The following is a 22,992-nucleotide window of genomic DNA, read 5'->3' as shown; positions in this document are numbered from 1 at the left end:
ATATATATATATATATATAACGTAACATTTCCCACTTGTCTGCTTTACACAGCACAATTTTGTTAAACAGTTTTGTTTTTTTTTGTTAGGCCGCTATAAGGGTTAAAAGTTGACCAGCAATTTCTCATTTTTCCAACAAAATTTACCATTTTTTTTTTTAGGGACTGCATCACATTTGAAGTAACTTTGAGGGGTCGATATGACAGAAAATACCCAAAAGTGACACCATTCTAAAAACTGCACTCCTCAAGGTGCTCAAATCCGCATTCAAGAAGGTTATTAACCCTTCAGGTGCTTCACGGGAACGGAAGTAATGTGGAACGAAAAAAATGAAGTTAAAGTCAAATTTTTGTGAAAAAAAACTAAAGACCCCAATTTTTTAAATTCTATTACAACGGTAACAGGAGAACATGGACCCCAAAAACTTTTGTACAATTCCACCCGATTACGCCGATGCCCCATATGTGGTCGAAAACTACTTTTGGGGCACAGTGCAAAGTTCAAAAGGAAAGGAGCACCATGTTGGTTTTAGGGTGCCATGTCACACTGGCAGAGCCCCTGAGGTGCCAGAAAAGCAGAACCCCCATAAGTGACCCCATTTTACAAACTACACCTCTCAACAAATTTATCTAGGGGAGCAGTGATCATATTGACACCACAGGTGTGTCACAGAATTTTATACCATTAGGCAGTGAAAAAATAAAACAAAATTTTGGTGGTAAAAATCTAGTTAACGCAAGATTTTACATTTTCACAAGGGAAAATGGGTAAAATGACACCACAATTTGGCCCACAATTTCTGCTGAATATAGAAATACCCCGTATGTGGCTGTACAGTACTGCTTAGCCACACGGCGAGACTTGGAAGGGAAGAAGCGCTATTTGCCTCCTGGAGTGCAGATTTTCCTAGAATAGTTTGCGGACTCCACATATAGAGCCCCCAAGTGCTAGAAGAGCAGAATCCTCCCTCATGTGACCCCATTTTGGAAATTATACCCCTTTGAGAATTTATCTACAGGTGTAGTGATGATTTTGACTCCATGGGTGTTTTCCACAAACAAGCAGCAGTGGATGTTGCCGGGCGAAAATTGCAAATTGTAGTACCCAGTACGTTGTAGTGGACGTACATTGTGCCCAAATCATGCACCCATAAATTAGGCTAACTATCATCACTACCGAAATAAACATGTGGATGCCAATTTGGTTTAGGCACACAATGGCTCAAAGGGGAGGGGAAATTTGGATCTGGGAGCACATAATTCCCTGGATTTCTTGGGGGGGGGGGGGGGAGCCATTTAGCTTTTCCAGTGCCTTTGTACTACTAGTGACGTGGATGCCCCCTTTTATTTCCATTGACAGACTTGTGGACTCAGTTGAAGCTTTTATTGGGAACATTTTACATAACATTTTGAATCACATTTATCTTGTGCTTTACGCTGAGCACTTACTTTGGGGCTTCCATCTAAACCTCTGAGTGAAGTGATTCAGATTAAACCCCAGAGAGATCCATTCACTATAATGAGGCAGCAGATTTACTCTGCACTCCGTCTGGCCTCTGTTCAGCGGTGTCCTTTTCAGAGTTTCACAGAACTAAGGTGAACTGCGCTTTAATGCATGCCTAACAAAAGACGGACACCGCCAGATCACAGGTCATATGGCATCCACAGTGCCTCCATCTGCCTAAGTATAAGGAATCATCCGCTGGGGGTTCTGTCTGAATCACGCATTTCAGAGATTTACATGAAAAACCTCAGTGTAAGTGCTCAGCGCAGAGCACAGGATAAATGGGAGCCAAGCCTTATTGCGATCTTTGGGAGGCAGAATGAACAAATCAACAGCCGGTGAAGAATTGGTTTTATTTTTTATGCCATTCTTTGTGCTGTATAAGTGATTAGACGACTTTATTCTACTGGTCGGTGCGATTACAGCGATACAAGATTTTTATCACGTTATGTTTGACTTTTTTACATCACAACATTTTGAGAGCTATAATTTTTCCATATTTTGGTCGACAGTCATGTCATGGCTTGCTTTTGCGGGACGAGTTGACAATTTCATTGGTATCATTTTCGGCCACATGACATTTTTGGATCGCTTTCTATTCTGATTTGTGAGCCAGAATGAACAAAAACCAGTAATTCAAGAAAGCTTTTTTTTTTTTTTTTTTTTTTTTTATATGCTGTTCCGCTTGTGGTTAAATTGATAAAGCAGCTTTATTCTTCGGGTCAGTACGATTGCATACCTCATTTATATTGTGGTTTTTTATGTTTCGGCGCTTTAACACAAAAATATTTTATAGAAAATAAAATGTTTTGCATAACTTTATTCTAGAGTTATTATTGGGGATATCAGACATGGAAAAAGACTTAGGCATCTTAGTCAATAAGAAGCTAAATTGGAGTGCCCAGTGTCAGGCAGCTGCCACCAAAGCAAATAGGGTCATGGGATGCATTAGAAGAGGTCTGGGGACACGAGATGAAAACATAATTCTCCCTCTGTACAAATCACTCGTCAGACCACACTTGGAGTATTGTGTGCAATTTGGACGCCGGTGCTCAAGAAAGACATTACTGAAATTGAAATGGTTCAAAGGCGGGCTACTAAAATGATAAATGGAGTTGGTTCACTACAATACCCAGAAAGGTTATCAAAATTAGGTCTATTTACTCTAGAAAAGAGAAGACTTAGGGGAGACCTAATATATATGTACAAGTATATCAGAGGGCAATACAGAGATCTCTCCAATGAACTTTTTGTACCAAGGACTGTGACCAGAACAAGGGGGCATTCTCTTCGTTTGGAGGAAAGACAATTTCTGCACCAGCATAGAAGAGGGTTCTTCACGGTAAGAGCAGTGAGGCTCTGGAATTCTCTTCCTGAGGAAGTGGTGATGGCCAACTCACTGAATGAATGTAAGAAAGGAATGGAGGCTTTTCTTGTGAGTAACAGTATAGAAGGTTACGAATAACAGATTATTATAGGTAGATGGTTGACCCAGCTTAGGGGAAGGAATTTTTTTCCCTATGGAGAAAATTGGCTTCTACTCTGTGGGTTTTTTGCCTTCCCCAGAATCAACAATGCAGAACAGCTGCACTAAAAATAGGCTGAACTAGATGGACATAAGGTCTTCCTTCAGCCTTCAAAACTATGTTACTATGTTACTTATTTTTCTGCTAATGGAGCTGTAGGATGGCTTGTTTCTTTGTGGGACAGGATGATGTTTTCAGTGGTACCATTTTTATTTACATTTATTTTTGATCGCGTTTTATTGATTATCATTCATATTATTTATAATAACGCATAATTTTTTGCCCTATTTTTTTATACGGTGATTACGAGAGGAATTAACTAGTGTGAGTTTTATAGGGCGGGTCATTCTGCATGCAGCAATAAAACTTTTCTTTATATAAAAATATAAAATGAATAAAAGTATGGGTAATAAATTATATATATATTGTGGTGTAGTGTCCACTGTGTCCGCTAGGGGGCGCTGTGTGGGTGTCCCAGGACGGGCGTATAGCCATATCCAGGGTCGTAATAGGAGCAGGATGCTAGATAACCATTATGTATCCCAAGGTGGGTGGCCTTGGGATGAAGGCTTGATTATGTGTTGATCAGCAGAGGTTCTGCTGAGGTTTCTGGTACAATGTGTCAGGGAGAAGCCTTCAGGTGGTTGGTGAGACGGGTGGGACCAATCACCTACAAAACCCACCCAGGGGCGTGTGTCTAAAACGCCCATAAGTGAACAGTATGTGTGTGAATGGTCGTAGGACCTGAGATGAGGTCATAGCCATGTGATCCGGTGGGCGTAGCTACGGACCATATAAGGTGACCAGGGTAGGTCACATGTGTGAATGCTTGGACCCGGTTGGTCCGTATGGAAGGTCTCGTGCTGGAAGATGTGGCTGCCTTCCTGATAGAACATGTGCGTAATGGAGACGTGTGTCTGATAGTTCCCTGGAGGGAATGAACGTCTGCAGTGTGAAGTAGCTAAGAAGGTAACCCAGAAAGGGTGAGCTAACTGTGTTTAGGCAAGATCCTGCATAACGGACATAGCACAGCCTGTGTGACCACAGGGTTAACAGAGCGGAGCTTTGTCATGGACGTTATGCTGCTTTGATATGAACTTTCTGTTGCTGTTTATGGTGAATAATAAACCGCATGGACTGTTGATGTTCCATGAGAAACCCGTGCCAGACCTGGTTATTCGGCTGCCTAGCGAGTATACCCTACCTGAATAACAAGCGCTACCTTACAATATACACACACACACTTTTTAGTGTTTTTTTTTTTACAATTTTTTATTTTTTTAACTTGGTCCCACTATGGGACTTTCATGTGCCTGATCGCTGCTATAAAGCATTACAATACATAAGCACTGAAATGCTTTATAGCGGTCAGTTTTGAGCATGGTCTAAATGGCTTGCCATAGCCTGGTGACCTGGATGTCCTCATGTCATGATCAGGTCATCATGGCAATGATCGGGCCCTTGTGATGACATCGCAGGGGTGCCGATTGAAGGGGAGAGGGAGCTCCGTCTCCTTGCTTTTAAATGCTGCGATTGATGTCGTTTGCAGCATTTAGGGGGGGTTAAACTGCCAAAAACTGTGCAGGGACCGCTCCTGGCAGTGAGAACTAGGTGTCAGCCATCATGTTAGCTGAACTCCCGGCGGCAGTCGAGTGCGCAGAGCTCCTGCGGGTGCAAGATCACCATGACGTACCTAGTATGTCCAAGATCAGGAAGTCATTCCCTTCCATGACGCAGTCAGGATAGGGTTAATATGCATAAACGCCATTCCATAGGTACTTAACGTGTGCGAGTCAGTAGCCCAATCTCAGACAAGTCCGGGCCTGGCCCTCATGTAAAAATCATTAGCAAATTATTATGGAAAGAATTGGGGTCAGCCAGATTCTACTTGTACCTAGAAACATTGATAATTTGGTAATTCACAGGGTGCAAGGAAAAAAAAAAAACTCATCCTAGACTATGCAATAAAATGCTGCGAACTGCGGGAGTGCGAAGAAACACGGACGCGCTCTCATTGTCCAATCCGTCAATGTCTCCGAGCTGCTGGATTGAAAAGCAAACATGCCCGGACCAGAATACATGTAAATCACTGTGATTGATTTGACGTCCCTTTCATTCACTGCGCCCCGGATCACGGTCACACATTGTTAACTGGATGCGAGTCCACTTCACATTCAGGCGGCGTACATGGCGGCATCGCAGACAAGTAATGTCAGACCTGGGAAGCGATGGGGACGTGTGAGTGAAGACCTCACAAACGAGGGGAAAAAAAAGCAGATCCTACCATATCACAAAACTCTAAAACTAGACCCCCCACCGTGATTTCTCCAATGGTCGATGAAGTCACCCCGAGGATAGACGGCTGAAACCCCGGCTAAACTTGGAGGAAGATAAAGGAGCCATCTAATAAATAGTTGCACTAAGTCTTTTTTAGACAAAAGCAGAAGCAACTTTTCCCTCAATGGGGCCGCCCTGTATGTCTACGGGGGCTTCATTCCTAAAGGACCCAAAAGTTTATAGCATTCCTTCTATCGATTTTTTTCCTCCACATGTTCCAAGACCTTTAACTTAGTTTTAGAGTTAACAATTTTATTCAGACCATTTGAGTGTACATATGACATTTTGCTCAATTTCTAGTGTATTTTTTGGGAAAAATTTTTATTATTATTATTTACTAGCTGAAGAGCCCGGCGCTGCCCGGGCATAGTAACTAACTGTGTTTAGTTATAACAAGTTATGATTATCCTCCATCCCATAGGCCCGTGCCCATATACCCATCACACATCCTCCATCCCATAGTCCCGTGCCCATATACCCATCATACATATTCTCCATCCCATAGTCCCATGCCCATATACCCATCACACATCCTCCATCCCATAGTCCCGTGCCCATATACCCATCACACATCCTCCATCCCATAGGCCCGTGCCCATATACCCATCACACATCCTCCATCCCATAGTCCCGTGCCCATATACCCATCATACATATTCTCCATCCCATAGTCCCATGCCCATATACCCATCACACATCCTCCATCCCATAGTCCCGTGCCCATATATCGATCACACATCCTCCATCCCATAGTCCCGTGCCCATATATCCATCACACATCCTCCATCCCATAGTCCCGTGCCCATATACCCATCACACATCCTCCATCCCATAGTCCCGTGCCCATATACCCATCACACATCCTCCATCCCATAGTCCCGTGCCCAGCCCATATACCCATCACACATCCTCCATCCCATAGTCCCGTGCCCAGCCCATATACCCATCACACATCCTCCATCCCATAGTCCCGTGCCCAGCCCATATACCCATCACACATCCTCCATCCCATAGTCCCGTGCCCATATACCCATCACACATCCTCCATCCCATAGTCCCGTGTTCATATACCCATCACACATCCTCCATCCCATAGTCCCGTGCCCATATACCCATCATACATATCCACGATCCCATAGTCCCGTGCCCATATACCCATCACACATCCTCCATCCCATAGTCCTGTGCCCATACAGTGCCTACAAGTAGTATTCAACCCCCTGCAGATTTAGCAGGTTTGATAAGATGCAAATAAGTTATAGCCTTCAAACTTCACACAAGAGCAGGATTTATTAACAGATGCATAAATCTTACAAACCAAAAAGTTATGTTGCTCAGTTAAATTTTAATAAATTTTAAACATAAAAGTGTGGGTCAATTATTATTCAACCCCTAGGTTTAATATTTTGTGGAATAACCCTTGTTCGCAATTACAGCTAATAATCGTCTTTTATAAGACCTGATCAGGCCGGCACAGGTCTCTGGAGTTATCGTGGCCCACTCCTCCATGCAGATCTTCTCCAAGTTATCTAGGTTCTTTGGGTGTCTCATGTGGACTTTAACCCCTTCACCCCCAAGGGTGGTTTGCACGTTCATGACCGGGCCAATTTTTACAATTCTGACCACTGTACCTTTATGAGGTCATAACTCTGGAACGCTTCCATGGATCACGGTGATTCTGACATTGTTTTCTCGTGACATATTGTACTTCATGATAGTGGTAAAATTTCATTCAAATAACTTGCGTTTATTTGTGAGAAAAACGGAAATTTGGCGAAAATTTTGAAAATTTCGCAATTTTCCAACTTTGAATTTTTATGCCCTTAAATCACAGAGATACGGCACACAAAAAACTTGATAACTAACATTTCCCACATGTTTACTTTACATCAGCACAATTTTGGAACCAAAATTTTTTTTTGTTAGGAAGTTATAAGGGTTAAAAGTTGACCAGCGATTTCTCATTTTTACAACACCATTTTATTTTTAGGACCACATCACATTTGAAGCCACTTTGAGGGGTCTATATGATAGAAAATACCCAAAAGTGACACCATTCTAAAAACTGCACCCCTTAAGGTGCTCAAAACCACATTCAAGAAGTTTATTAACCCTTTAGGTGCGTCACAGGAATTTTTTTGAATATTTAAAAAAAAATGAACATCTAACTTGTTTTCATAGAAAAAATACTTCAGGTTCAATTTTTTTTATTTTACCAAGGGTAACAGGAGAAATTGGACTGCAAAAGTTATTGTGCAATTTGTCCTGAGTACGCAGATACCTGATATGTGGGGGGGGAACGACTGTTTCAGCGCATGGCAGAGCTCAGAATGGAAGGAGCGCCGTTTGACTTTTTCAATGCAAAATTGGCTGGAATTCAGATTGGACGCCATGTCACGTTTGGAGAGTCCCTGATGTACCTAAACAGTGGAAACCCCCTACAAGTGACCCCATTTTGGAAACTAGACCCCCCAAGGAACTTATCTAGATATGTGGTGAGAACTTTGAACCCACAAGGGCTTTACAAAAGTTTATAACGTACAGCGGTACAATTAAAAAATCATATTTTTTCCACAAAAATGATCTTTTCACCCCAATTTTTATTTTCCCAAGGGTAACAGGACCCTAAAAGTTATTGTGCAATTTGTCCTGAGTACGCTGATACCCCACATGTGGGGGTAAACCACTATTTGGGCGCATGGCAGAGCTCGGAAGGGAAGCAGCGCCATTTGACGTTTTTGGCTGGAATTGAGATCGGACACCATGTCGCGTTTGGAAAACCCCTGATGTACCAAAACAGTGGAAACCCCCCACAAATGACACCATTTTGGAAACTAGACCCCCTAAGGAACTTATCTAGATGTGTGGTGAGCACTTTGACCCCCCCAGTGCTTCACAGAAGTTTATAACGCCCGGGCGTGAAAATAAAAAATTCGTATTTTTTCCACAAACATGATATTTTAGTCACCATTTTTTTATTTTCCCAAGGGTACCACGAGAAATTGGACCCCAAAAGTTGTTGTCCAATTTGTCCTGAGTATGCTGATACCCCATATGTGGGAGAAAACTACTGTATGGGCACACGTCGGGGCTCGGAAGGGAAGTAGTGACGTTTTGGAATGCAGACTTTGATGGAATGGTCTGCGGGTGTCATGTTGCCTTTGGAGAGCCCCTAATGTACCTAAACAGTGGAAACCCCCCACAAATGACCGCATTTTGTAAACTAGAACCCCCAAGGAACTTACCGTATCTAGATGTGTGGTGAGCACTTTGAACCCCCCAGTGCTTCACAGAAGTTTATAACGCCCGGGCGTGAAAATAAAAAATTCGTATTTTTTCCACAAACATGATCAATTAGTCCCCAATTTTTTCATTTTCCCAAGGGTAACAGGAGAAATTGGACCCCCAAAAGTTGTTGTCCAATTTGGCCTGAGTACGCTGACACCCCATATGTGGGAGAAAACTACTGTATGGACACACGTCGGGGCTCGGAAGGGAAGTAGTGACGTTTTGGAATGCAGACTTTGATGGAATGGTCTGCGGGTGTCATGTGCGTTTGGAGAGCCCCTGATGTACCTAAACTATTGAAACTCCCCACAAGTGACCCCATTTTAGACACTAGACCCCCCACAGAACTTATCTAGATGTGTGGTGAGCACTTTGAACCCCCAAGTGCTTCACAGAAGTTTATAACACTCGGACGTGAAAATAAAAAAATCATTTTTTTCCACAAAAATGATATTTTTGCCCCCAATTTTTTATTTTCCTAAGGGTAACAGGAGAAATTGGACCCCAAAAATTGTTTTGCAATTGGTCCTGAGTAGGCTGATACCCTACATGTGGGGTAAAACACTGTTTGGGCGCATGGCAGAGCTTGGAAGGGAAGGAGCACCATTTGACTTTTTCAACTCAGAATTGGCTGGAATTGAGATCAGACGCCATGTTGCATTTGGAGAGCCCCTGATGTGCCCAAACAGTGGAAACCCCCAATTCTAACTCCAACCCGAACCCCAACATGCCCCTAGCCCTAACCCTAGCCCTAACCCTAGCCCTAACCCTAAACCTAGCCCTAACCCTACCCCAACACACCCCTAGCCCTAACCCTAGCCCTAACCCTAATGGAAAAATGGAAATAAATACATTTTTTTTATTTTATTATTTTTCCCTAACTAAGGGGGTGATAACGGGGGGTTTGATTTACTATTTATGGCGGTTTTTATTTTTGGCAGCTGTCGCACACTAAAAGACGCTTTTTATTGTAAAAATAATTTTTGCATCACCACATATTGAGAGCTATAATTTTTCCGTATTTTGACCCACCGGGTCATGTGAGGTCTTATTTTTTGCGGGACGAGTTGACGTTTTTATTGGTACCATTTTCGGGCACGTGAAATTTTTTGATCGCTTTTTATTCCGATTTTTGGGACGCAGAATGAAGAAAAACCAGCGTTTCATGAATTTCTTTTGGGGGGGGGGGGTGCGTTTACACCGTTCCGCGTGCGGTAAAATTGATAAAGCGGTTTTATTCTTCGGGTCAGTACGGTTACAGCGATACCTCATTTAGGTCGTTTTTTTATGTTTTTGTCGGTTTTATGCAATGAAAACTATTTTATATAAAAAATAATTATTTTTGCATCGCTTTATTCTGCGAGCTATAACTTTTTTATTTTTTCGATGATGATGCTGTGTGGCAGCTCGTTTTTTGCGGGACAAGATGACGTTTTCAGCGGTACCATGGATATTTATATGCGTCTTTTTGATCGCACGTTATTACACTTTTTGTTTGGCAGTATGATAATAAATCATTATTTTTGCTTCGTTTTTTATTTTTATTTTTTAAGGGGTTCGCTAAAGGGGTTAACTAATGGGACAGTTTTATAGGGCGGGTCGTTACGGACGCGGCGATACCTAGTATGTGTACTTTTATTGTTTTTTTTTATTATTTCCAAAAAATGGATTTATTGGGGGAATATTTTTTTTTTTTTTCTCTAATTTATTTGGCGATTTTTTTTTAATTATTTTTACACTTTTTTTTTATTTTTTTTTTTACTTTATTAAATAGTCCCAGGTGGGACATCACTGTCCTGTGACAGATCGCTGATCTGTCACATCACAGATCACTGTGACAGATCAGCGATCTGACACAGGCACTGCAGAAGGCTTCCTCATGCCTGCGCTTTGCAGGCACTGAGGAAGCCAGCTTCCTCAGGCCCCCGTCGCCATCTTGGATTCGGGGGCCTGGAGGAAAGGAGCCCCCCGCAGCAGCGCTGCACATTGCGCTGCCGTGGGGGGCTCAGGGAAGCACGGAGGGAGCCCCCTCCCTGCCGATGCTTCCCTTTAACTCCCGGTACACCGCGATCATGTTTGATCGCGGTGTGCAAGGGGTTAACGTGTCGGGGGCGGTCCGTGACCGCCCCTGACACATTGTGCCGGGTGTCAGCTGTGATAATCAGCTGACACCCGGCCGCGATCAGCGGCGCTCACCACGTGGGCGCCGCTGATCGCGCCGACGTACTATCCCGTCCATGGGCATAGGGGCCCAGGTCCCATGGACGGGATATACTGTCGGATGTCAGGAAGGGGTTAATCTTGAGCTCCTTCCACAAGTTTTCAATTGGGTTAAGGTCAGGAGACTGACTAGGCCACTCCAACACCTTGATTTTTTCCCTCTTAAACCAGGCCTTGGTTTTCTTGGCTGTGTGCTTTGGGTCGTTGTCTTGTTGGAAGATGAAATGACGACCCATCTTAAGATCCTTGATGGAGGAGCGGAGGTTCTTGGCCAAAATCTCCAGGTAGGCCGTGCTATCCATCTTCCCATGGATGCGGACCAGATGGCCAGGCCCCTTGGCTGAGAAACAGCCCCACAGCATGATGCTGCCACCACCATGCTTGACTGTAGGGATGGTATTCTTGGGGTCGTATGCAGTGCCATCCAGTCTCCAAACGTCACGTGTGTGGTTGGCACCAAAGATCTTGATCTTGGTCTCATCAGACCAGAGAACCTTGAACCAGTCTGTCTCAGAGTCCTCCAAGTGATCATGAGCAAACTGTAGACGAGCCTTGACATGACGCTTTGAAAGTAAAGGTACCTTACGGGCTCGTCTGGAACGGAGACCATTGCGGTGGAGTACGTTACTTATGGTATTGACTGAAACCAATGTCCCCACTGCCATGAGATCTTCCCAGAGCTCCTTCCTTGTTGTCCTTGGGTTAGCCTTGACTCTTCGGACAAGCCTGGCCTCAGCACGGGAGGAAACTTTCAAAGGCTGTCCAGGCCGTGGAAGGCTAACAGTAGTTCCATAAGCCTTCCACTTCCGGATGATGCTCCCAACAGTGGAGACAGGTAGGCCCAACTCCTTGGAAAGGGTTTTGTACCCCTTGCCAGCCTTGTGACCCTCCACGAACTTGTCTCTGATGGCCTTGGAATGCTCCTTTGTCTTTCCCATGTTGACCATGTATGAGTGCTGTTCACAAGTTTGGGGAGGGTCTTAAATAGTCAGAAAAGGCTGGAAAAAGAGATAATTAATCCAAACATGTAAAGCTCATTGTTCTTTGTGCCTGAAATACTTCTTAATACTTTAGGGGAACCAAACAGAATTCTGGTGGTTTGAGGGGTTGAATAATAAATGACCCTCTGAATAAACTTTTCACAATTTAAAAAAAAATTAAACAAAGAAATAACATTCTTTTTTGCTGCAGTGCATTTCACACTTCCAGGCTGATCTACAGTCCAAATGTCACAATGCCAAGTTAATTCCGAATGTGTAAACCTGCTAAATATGCAGGGGGTTGAATACTACTTGTAGGCACTGTATACCCATCACACATCCTCCATCCCATAGTCCCGTGCCCATATACCCATCACACATCCTCCATCCCATAGTCCCGTGCCCATATACCCTACATATCCTCCATGCCATGCCCTTATTCCCAACATACATATCCTCCATCCCATAGTCCCGTGCCCATATACCCATCAAAGGAGAGGGGCTAACTGGAGGGGGTGGATCATCAAGCTAACATTCTACTGTGACATCACAATAAAAGCAAGGGATTGACCAGAAGGGGTGGAGTTATGGAGTGGGTGTGGTTATGCATAGTGGGTGGGGCAATGTGGAGTGGGCAGGGCTTGACACACACACACACATACATATACATATATATATATATATATATATATATATATATATATATATATATATATATATATATATATAAATGAGAGAGAGAGAGAGAGAGAGAGATTTTCTCTTTGGGCTTTTAACGTACAACTGAAAAAAGTTATATTTTGATCGTCAAGACTTTTTTTTCCACAAGATTATACCATTGTTTCCCTATTAAAAACTTAAAAAAAAAAAATAGTAGTTAAGATTTTTTTTAATTTGTAAAAAACGTTTTTTTTTTCTCCTTCGTTTTCTAGTCCCTGTAGGGGGACTCGCACAGGTGATCGCTACTTTGCTTATACTATTTAGATAAATTATGGGTTCTCCTATGTAGCTCAGCCTGCGGCTATCATGGTAGTTACAAGGACCCATTGGGTCTGATCGGCTTGAAAGAAAAGTTGACCGCCCCTCTCAACATAAGGTCTCATTCAGGTGTCAGTTTTTCTTGAACCAGTTCTATCCATGTTTCACACAGATATGACTTGTACCGATCAGTCTATGGGGTCGATCACATGGCCATGTATTTTCGTGGACTGAATGGTCTGTACAAAGTCACGAAGAAGGCGGCTACAGGAGGGGGCAAATGTCCTTTACTAACAAAGCAAAGGCGGAAGTGGCGCAACCAGGACCAGGGCCTGGAGCTGAGATCTTTACATCGTGGCAGCTTTATTAATTAAAATTATATTGGAGCTTTTAAAAGATTTTCACTGTTAAAATAGTTTAAGTTGGTGAAGTGAGAAAAATATAGGCATAAATTACATTTATGGGATCAAATAAATAAAAATTGTCATGTGCATAAGTATACGCTCCTTTTTGAGATGAAGCCCCTAAAAATGTCTGGTGCAAGCAACTCCCTTCATAAGTCACATGCTTAGTGATTGTACACAGGGGGGGACGTCCTAAGTGTCACGTGTGTCGATATATCCAAGAAAGCAAAAATTCTGCCAGGGTATGTAAAATTTTGAGCACAACTGCAATAAAGAGAGATCTGCCTCGATGCTCAATGTATCAGCATCAAATCCATGTACATACTTGGATTTTACAATTTAATTTGGAACAGGCACAACATCTCATAATGTCCAACATTAAGAGGCGATGACAAAGGTATAGAATCATAGAATCGTAGAGTTGGAAGGGACCTCCTGGGCCATCTGGTCCAACCCCCTGCTCAAAGCAGGATTCGCTAAATCATCCCAGTCAGATGTCTGTCCAGCCTCTGTTTGAAGACTTCCATTGAAGGAGAACTCACCACTTCTCGTGGCAGCCTGTTCCACTCATTGATCACTCTAACTGTCAAAAAGTTTTTTCTAATATCTAATCTGTGTCTCCTCCCATTCAGTTTCATCCCATTGCTTCTAGTCTATCCTTGTGCAAATGAGAATAAAGTTGATCCTTCTACAATGTGACAGCCCTTTAGATATTTGTAGACAGCTATTAAGTCTCCTCTCAGTCTTCTCTTTTGCAAACTAAACATTCCCAAATCCTGCAACCTTTCCTCATAGGACATGTTTTGCAGACCGGTCACCATTCTGGTTGCTCTTCTCTGAACTTGCTCCAGTTTGTTGATGTCTTTTTTAAAATGTGGCGCCCAAAACTGGACACAATATTCCAGATGAGGTCTGACCAAAGAGGAGTAGAGGGAAATAATGACTTCACGTGATCTAGACTGTATGCTTCTGTTAATACATCCTAGAATTGCATTTGCCTTTTTTGCTGCTGCATCACACTGTTGACTCATATTCAGTCTGTGATCTATTAGTATACCCAAGTCTTTTTCACATGTGCTGTCACTTAGCCCTATTCCTCCCATTCTATATATGCTTTTTTCATTTTTATTGCCCAGATGTAGTACTTTGCATTTCTCCCTGTTAAAAACCATTCTGTTAGTTGCTGCCCACTTCTCCAGTTTATTTAAATCTTTTTGAATACTCTCTCTCTCTTCTCTAGTATTAGCCATCCCTCCTAGCTTTGTGTCATCAGCAAATTTAATCAGTTTACCCTCAATTCCTTCATCTAAATCGTTGATAAATATGTTGAACAATACAGGGCCCAGGACAGAGCCCTGTGGTACCCCACTTGAGACATTCTTCCAACTGGATGTGCAGCCATTTACGACCACTCTTTGGGTCCGATCACTAAGCCAGTTATGAATCCACCTAACAGTTGCCTTGTCCATTCCATACTTAGTCATTTTTTCAATAAGGATTGTATGAGAGACTTTGTCAAATGCTTTGCTGAAGTCAAGATATACTATATCTACAGCATTTCCTTGATCCACCCAATCAGTGATACCATCATAGAAGGAAATTAAGTTAGTCTGACATGACTTATTAGTTACAAACCCATGCTGACTCTGTTTAATCACTTCATTCTTATCCAGGTATTGACATACATGTTGTTTAATAATTTGTTCAAAGATCTTTCCTGGTATAGAAGTCATACTCACCGGCCTATAGTTGCCTGGGTCCACCCTCTTCCCCTTTTTGAAGATAGGAACAACATTTGCTCTTCTCCAGTCTTCTGGCACTTCTCCTGTTCTCCAAGAATTTTCAAAGATTATGGAGAGGGGTTCAAAAATTTCTTCTGCTATCTCCTTCAGTACTCTGGGGTGTAATTTATCTGGACCTGGAGACTTGAATTCATTTAGGTTAGCTAAGTGTTTCCTCACTATCTTTCTGTTTATAGATATCCTGGATTCTTCTATTCCCTTAATAGGACAGTGAATAACAGTTGATGTTACATTTCCTTTCTGAGAGAAAACAGATGCAAAATAGGAATTTAAAAGTTCAGCCTTCTCAACATCCTGTCTTACCATTTCATCATTTTCATCCTGTAAAAATCCTATAGCATCTTTGACTTTTCTTTTACTTTTGACATATCCCCAAAATCCTTTATTATTGCTTTTGACATCTCTTGCAAGCCTCAATTCATTTTCAGCTTTAGATAATCTGATTTGTGCCCTGCAGGTTCTGCAGACAGCATTATATTCTTCATTAGATATGCCTCCCTCTTTCCATTTTATAAACATTTTTTTCTTCCTTTTTAGCATGTGCTTAAGTTCTGTGTTCATCCATCCTGGTTTCCTTAAATGCTTCCTATTCTTCCCTCTTTTTGGAATTGTTAACAACTGTGCTTTGAGAATTTCATTTTTCAAGATTTCCCATCCTTCCTGAACATTTTTGTCTTTAAGGATATCCAGCCATTGGATCCCTCCAATTCTCTTTCTGAATCCCTTAAAATCTGCCTTTCTGAAATCTAACCTTGACGTCTGAGTCTTCACAGGTCTTCCGCCTCTAGTTATCCAAAACAGCATGGTCGCTACCTCCTAGGGTCCCAGCCACTGTTACCTCCTCAACCATTTCCTCCCTGTTTATAAGGATCAGAACCAAGGTAGCAGTTCCCCTTGTTTTCTCCCTTACCTTTTGGAAGATTAAGTTGTCAGCAAGAGAGGATAAGAATTTCCTTGACCTGTTAGTTTTGCCTGAGAGAGATTCCCAACAAATGTCTGGATAGTTGAAATCTCCCAATGACAACTATGTCATATTTTTTGGAGAACTTGGCCATTTGATGCATAAAGAGTTCATCCATATCTTCAGCTTGCACAGGTGGCCTGTAGTAAATGCCTACAATGGTGTCCTTTCCATTGTTCTGTCCTTGTATTCTTACCCAAACAGTTTCCACAGAACTCCGTCTCAGTAAACGCTATGCCTGCCGCTAAACCATTACAGCTCATCACCCCAAGGATACCATCCCAACAGTTAAACATGGTGGTGACAGCATTATGCAGTGAGGATGTTTTTCTACAGCAGGGACAGGGAAAATGGCCCCAGTCAAATTGGACCTTTTTTTTTACAATTTCACTGCACTTGGAATATTCCTCCAGTTTCCCAGTAAGCTAAAAGGTAAAATTAATGGTGTCATTCAAAAGTACAACTTGTCCGGCAAAAAAAAAAAAAACAGCCCTCATACGGCGAGGAAAACAAAAAATTATGGCTCTGGGTACTGAGAAAAAAAAGCGCAACACGGAAAAGCGCAAGGTGGTGAAGGGGTTAAAAATCTAACAGGTGTTGTGGAATTGTTCTGATCTGGTTATAGTACAAGAAGGAGAGACAGTGAGTTGTAAAATCTATTTTGAATCATTTGAAATCCATATAGATGTCATTGTACAGGAGGAGGTGAGCTGTGACATCACCTATTGTGAATGGCCGATCCTGTGTTATCTACTGTGTATAGAGGTGTTATCAGTCATTGTACAGGAGAAGGAGGTGAGCTGTGACATCACCTATTGTGAATGGCAGATTCTGTGTTATCTACTGTATATAGAGGTGTTATCAGTAATTGTAATCAGGGCTGGCTCCAGGTTTTCTCACCCCGAAGGCAAAAGTTTCCCTTTAAGACATACCACAATTTATGATGCACAGATACAGAAATGAAATATATGGGAGGTATACAATTTCAAAGATTTCACATCTTACATTACATGAATGATATCTATTGTATATTTTACAATAGCTCAGAAACTGGTGAATCCTCGCAGCGCACAGGGCGTGCCCGGGGGGGGGGGGGGATTCAAAAGTTTTCATTTTAGACTGGATTATATAGTCCTCCGTACAGTATTATGCGAACAACATAGTCCTCTGTACAGAATAACAGGTCCCATATAGTGCTCCATCCAGAATAATGGGCCCCATATATTGCTCAATACAGAGCAATGGGCCCCATATTATGCTCCATACAGTATAGTGGGCCCCATATACAGTAATGCTCCACACTGAATAATAGGGGCCTCATAAAGTGCTCCATACAGAATAATGGGCCCCATATAAGGCTCCATACATTAAAAAAAAAAAAATAAATAAATACTCACCTCTCCATGTTCCTCACTGGCCACAGCTCCGGTCTCCTCGATGTCTTCTGACTCTCTGCACTGCTCGGCAGAGGGTGCGCTGTAGTGATATAATCGCGCCCTCTGTCCTGAGAGTCAGAAGACGCATGAGAGACCAGACCTGCAGCCAGTGGGGAATGAGGAGAGGCGAGTATTTCAAACAGTTTAAAGCATGGGGGAGGCCTGACTCACGGGCACCATTGCTTGCCGGTATCCCCCACGGCGCGTAGGGCCCCTCCACTTGTTCAGGGCCCCGGCACTTGCCCGGATGTGCCAGGTGGTGACGCCAGCCCTGATTGTAATCCTGTCTCTGCTGATAATTAGATAACCAAAGAGAAATGATCTCATCAGAACATGAAGTATCGGCGTATCATAGGCCCAGTGACCAGAATGGAAACTGCAAACTTCAGGTTTCTTTTTGTGATTTACTGACTGTTAGTGGATCTTGCCGGCACTTTGCACAAAATGGTTGGACAGGCTAAATCTTTACAGGTCTGACCATTTGCTCATGTCTTACCAATGCTTATCTCCATGCTTACAAATATTACACCATATATATGGCAATGAGGGAGAACTATGTAAAGTTTATGGCTAGCATAAAATATAGTCATTTCTGCAGAAGCTTGGTGACAACAGGTACACAGGGGAGGCCACTCAAATGTCCCTGGTTACCTATAGACGAATGACAGAAGCATTAAAATGCCATAATGCCATTATCAAGTCTCAATCTTCTGCTCCATATCACTAGAACCACTGAACTATCACCTGATCACATCAGGGTATGACGTGGCCTCTCGGAGGAGACGTGGGGCGGCATTATACAGTATAACATATGTAATGATTATAATGGGGGCAGGGAACAATTGAGAGTATGGCTCACGAGAGAAACCTGAATATCAGAAGTGATTATCATGGAAAAAAAAAAAAAAGAAGATCTACCCCGAAATAAGCCCTAGCATGATTTCACAGTTCTTTTGGAGCATGCTTGAAATAAAAGACCTACTTCAAAAATAAGCCCTAGTTAGTCAAGACTAGTGTTTGGAGGAAGATCTGCTGCTTTCAGCAAGTGTGTCATCACAATCTCAGATGTGCTCGATCTCCGGAGACAAGTCCGGAGACTTTGCAAGCCATGGTAGCACATGTAGGCCAAACAGTCTGCTCACAGTAAGGCCTGTTTCACACTTCAGTTTTTTGACATCAGTCAAAATCCGCCAGAGTGTAAAAAAACGGATCCGTTTTGCCACAAACGGATGTCACAGGATCCGTTTTTTGAGAGAGACAGAGAGAGAGACAGTAAGAGAGAGAGAGACACCAGAACGAAATTTGGGGTTAAACTTCTGGCAAGGAAATTATTACGGGCATGCTCAGTGCCAAAAAGCAGATCCATTGCTGGATTTCGCCAATAGACGGTTGGCAATGGATCCTCCGCCCATAGGCGACCATTATAACGAATGGCGGACAGCGGCGGATCCGTTGCTATCTGCTATTTTGACGCAGACAAAAAAACGTTTCATTGTCCGTCCACTCAAGTCAGCGGACGCCAAAATTATGGCGGATCTGTCAAAAAACGGATCCAATGTCAAAATCTGCCGCTAACGCAAGTCAATGGGAAAAAAAAACGGATCCGCCAAAAAAATGGCGGATCCGTTTTTTTGGCAAAACTGCGGATTTTGACTGATGGCGACAAACGGAAATGTGAAACAGGGTTAACCTGAGCAACATGCGGCCTGGCACTGTCGTGTTGAAAAACGGCTCTTAGGACACTTTCGAAGAATGGTTCCACAACCTCCTCATTCTGTCATGAAAGCCTCATCATGGTGTTGACCACGTGGTCCCCAAATCAATCTCCGGCTATCATCTTGTCCAAGACAAAAGCGGTACTCCATTCCAGCCTCCGTTGCCATCTTACGCCATGCTATGATAGCCATGACGTGAGGTCAATAGAGCACCTTTAACTGGACATCTGGCTTGAAGTCCAATGTGTTGCGAACACCTCGTGATGGTTCAGATGTCATAGGCTTGGTATGTGATGTCCAATTTCACTTTTAGAACAGAAAGAATCATTTTGGAACTAGTGGTGCTCCAATTCTCCAAAAAGTCCCAGGAGTCGTTTTTCCAACACAAGAACACCAAGCCGCATTTTGTTTCCGGTACCGTGAGCATCCTGTGTGTGCTACCATGGCCTGAAGCTCGTCTGGACTTGTCTCCCAATGAGCACATCTGGTACATGACTGGTACAGCAATCACACGTATAATATAATACATATCATATACAGTCTACAAGTGGTGACACTACAGTACACACTAGGTATCAGAAGATATACAAACTAGGATGTAGTTTTACCTTTCTCTTAAGAACGCTCAGTTTCTCCACCACTCCGTCCAGCAGGCTGACCACAGAGTCTACAGCCGGGCAACTACTCAACGTCTTCTCCAGCTCGGCCACAACCATGGTGACGTGGCTCGTCTCTCGATCTATGTTTTTCTGTGCTGCCCGAAAGCGCTTGTTGAGAGTCTCATAAGGAACCTGAAAGAAAGAAAAGGGATATAACCGATGCTGGAGAAAGGTCCACGTATCCAACAAGGTGCCTAGAAGGTCTCATTTCCAACCATGAGAAAAACCCATGGCAGTGCCTATGCGCAGTCTTGTTTCTGAGCTTTAGGTTTCATCTAACTTAACATTCTGGGTCCGGAAGGCCATAAAAGAAGTTAAGCTGTAACTGGTTGCTATGACCAACAGTTTTCCTTGCAACTAATCACTAAGCATCTCTCATTTCACCAGAGCTGGTTAAAAGTAGCTGAGCTGTGATTGGTTGCTATGCGCAAGTTTTCCCACTTGACAACACCGCAGCAGACACTGACATGGTGGGAGAAATCTAGCATCCCTGGGAACATAAGCTCCAGCCATTGTCTGCCCCCCAGAAAGGAGCAGTGAGTACATGACAGAAATGAATCACCCCCTCCCGTGTGGTATCATTAACCCCTTAGTGACAGAGCCATTTTACAGCTAAATGACCGGGACAATTTTTACAATTCTGACCACTGTCACTTTATGAGGTTATAACTCTGGAACGCTTTAACGGATCCCGCTGACTCTGAGAATGTTTTTTCGTGACATATTGTACTTCATGTTAGTGGTAAAATTTCTTCGATATGTCTTGTGTTTATTTATGAAAAAAATGGAAATATGGTGAAAATTTTGAACATTTTGCAATTTTTAAACTTTACATTTTTATGCCCTTAAATCAGAGAGATGTGTCACATAAATTTCCTACTAAATAACATTTCCCACATGTCTGCTTTACATCAGCACAATTTTGGAAACAAAATTTTTTTTTGTTAGGAAGTTATAAGGGTTAAAAGTTGACCAGCGATTTCTCATTTTTACAACAAAATTTACAAAACCATTTTTTAGGGACCACATCATATTTAAAGTCATTTTGAGGGGTGTACATGACAGAAAATACCCAAAAGTGACACCATTCTAAAAACTAGACCCCTCAAGGTGCTCAAAACCACATTCAAGAAGTTTATTAACCCTTTACGTGCTTCACAGGAACTAAAGCAATGTGGAAGGAAAAAATTAACATTTAACTTTTTTTTTTTTTTTTTTGCAAAAAATTTACTTCAGAACCAATTTTTGTTATTTTCACAAGTGGTAAAAGAGAAAATAAACCACAAAATTTGTTGTGCAATTTCTCCTGAATACGCCAATACCCCATATGTGGGGGTAAACCACTTTTTCAGCGCACGGCAGAGCTCACAAGGGAAGGAGCGCCGTTTGACTTTTTCAAAGCAGAATTGCCTGCAATTGAGATCGGATGCCATGTTGCATTCGGAGAGCCCCTAATGTTCCTAAACAGTGGAAACCCCCAACAATTGATTCAATTTTGGAAACTAGACCCCTTAAGGAACTTATCTAGATGTGTGGTAAGCACTTTGAACCTTCAAGTGCTTCACAGAAGCTTATAACGTAGAGCCGTGAAAATAAAAAATCATTTTTTTTCCACAAAAATGATCTTTTCGCCCTCAAATTTTTATTTTTACAAGGATAACAGGAGAAATCATACCCCCACAGTTGTTTTGCGATTTGTCCCGAGTACGCTGATACCCCATATGTGGGGGTAAACCACTGTTTGGGCGCACGGCAGAGCTCAGAAGGGAAGGAGTACCGTTTGACTTTTTCAATGCAGAATTGGCTGGAATTGAGATTGGACGCGATGTCGCTTTTGGAGAGCACCTGATGTGCCTAAACAGTGACAAAACCCCACAAGTGACACCATTTTGGAAACTAGACCCCTGAAGGAACTTATCTAGATGTATGGTGAGCACTTTGAACCCCCAAGTGCTTCACAGAAGTTTATAACGCAGAGCCGTGAAAATAAAAAGTCTTTTTTTTCCACAAAAGTGATTTCTTTAGCCCCCCAATTTTTTTATTTTCCCAAGGGTAACAGGAGAAATTAGACCCCCAAAGTTGGTAAATAGTGGAAACCCCTCAATTCTTGCTCCGACCCTAACCCCAGCACATCCCTAACCCTAATCCCATCCCTAATCCTAACCCTAATTCCAACCCTAACCCTAATTCTAGCCCTAACCCTAGCCCTAATGGAAAAATGAAAAATAATATATATTTTCTTTATTTCATTATGTTTGCCTATCTAAGGGGGTAATAAACAGGGGGGGGCTATTTACTTTTTTTTTATTTTGATCACTATGATAGTTTATCATAGTGATCAAAATGAATGAATGGAATCTGCCAGCCGGAGCCTGCAGATTCCCGGCGAGCGCGCTGCACATGCGCCCATCATTTTCTCCGGATCCAAGATGGCAGCGCCCACTGGAGGAAGCCGCAAGGACCCAGGACCACCGGGAGGGGACAGAGGACCACCGGGAGGTACAGGGGGGCATCGGGGACCTTATTTCTTTCTCCTCTGATGTGCGATCACATCAGAGGAAAGAGAAATTAAATGCAAAATTGTGGCATTTTTTTTGCGGTCGCCGTTATAGGGTTAATAACGGCGATCGCAAAAGCAGGGTCGGTAAAAACCGACCCGATTCTTGTTCTCTGGGGTCTCGGCAACCCCCTGCAGCCGAGACCCCGGAGAAAATCCGACACTGGGGGGCGCTATTTACTTACTCCACAGCGCCGTGAATTAGCGGCGCTGTGGTGTAAGTACCCTTAATTACCGCCGTTAAAAGGCGTATCGGCGGTCGTTAAGGGGTTAAGTGACACACATGAATGTAGGAAAGTGCACATATTAAATGTCATGTGGATTTAATATTTTCTTACAGGCACTTTTATGCATTATTGATGTGTTACTGTGCTCTGATGCTGTGAGTTTTTTTAAAGTGCTACTTTCCCCATAATTCACCTGAATATACCCATATAACACGTAATGCTATTCCCATAACAACCCATTAAATATAATACTATACTGCATACAGATGCTGTACAACCATGAGCAACTCAGCCGGACAAATTACAAGTTGACGGTGCATGAAAATGTGTGTGAAGGTTTCTCTACTGTACTAATGTATAAGGTTTGTGCCTGTCCATTGGTGAAAAGCATGACTGATA

General features: G+C 42.7%; 1 protein-coding gene across 1 annotated transcript in view; it reads right to left on the bottom strand.

The window, feature by feature from the left end:
• Positions 1–22,992, bottom strand: part of MAEA (macrophage erythroblast attacher, E3 ubiquitin ligase) — a 109,341-nt gene that overhangs the window by 66,092 nt on the left and 20,257 nt on the right. Inside the window, exon 2 of the mRNA XM_073574416.1 lies at positions 19,759–19,941. Within this exon, the coding sequence (XP_073430517.1) occupies positions 19,759–19,941 (183 nt within the window). The remainder of the gene's footprint in view (positions 1–19,758; positions 19,942–22,992) is intronic.

Source organism: Dendrobates tinctorius, unplaced genomic scaffold, assembly GCF_039654945.1.
Source record: "Dendrobates tinctorius isolate UK_male_01 unplaced genomic scaffold, ASM3965494v1 ptg000039l, whole genome shotgun sequence".
In the NCBI taxonomy this organism is placed as follows: domain Eukaryota; kingdom Metazoa; phylum Chordata; class Amphibia; order Anura; family Dendrobatidae; genus Dendrobates; species Dendrobates tinctorius.
The sequence above is the reverse complement of the archived record's forward strand: the minus strand, read 5'-3'. Positions and strand labels throughout refer to the sequence as shown.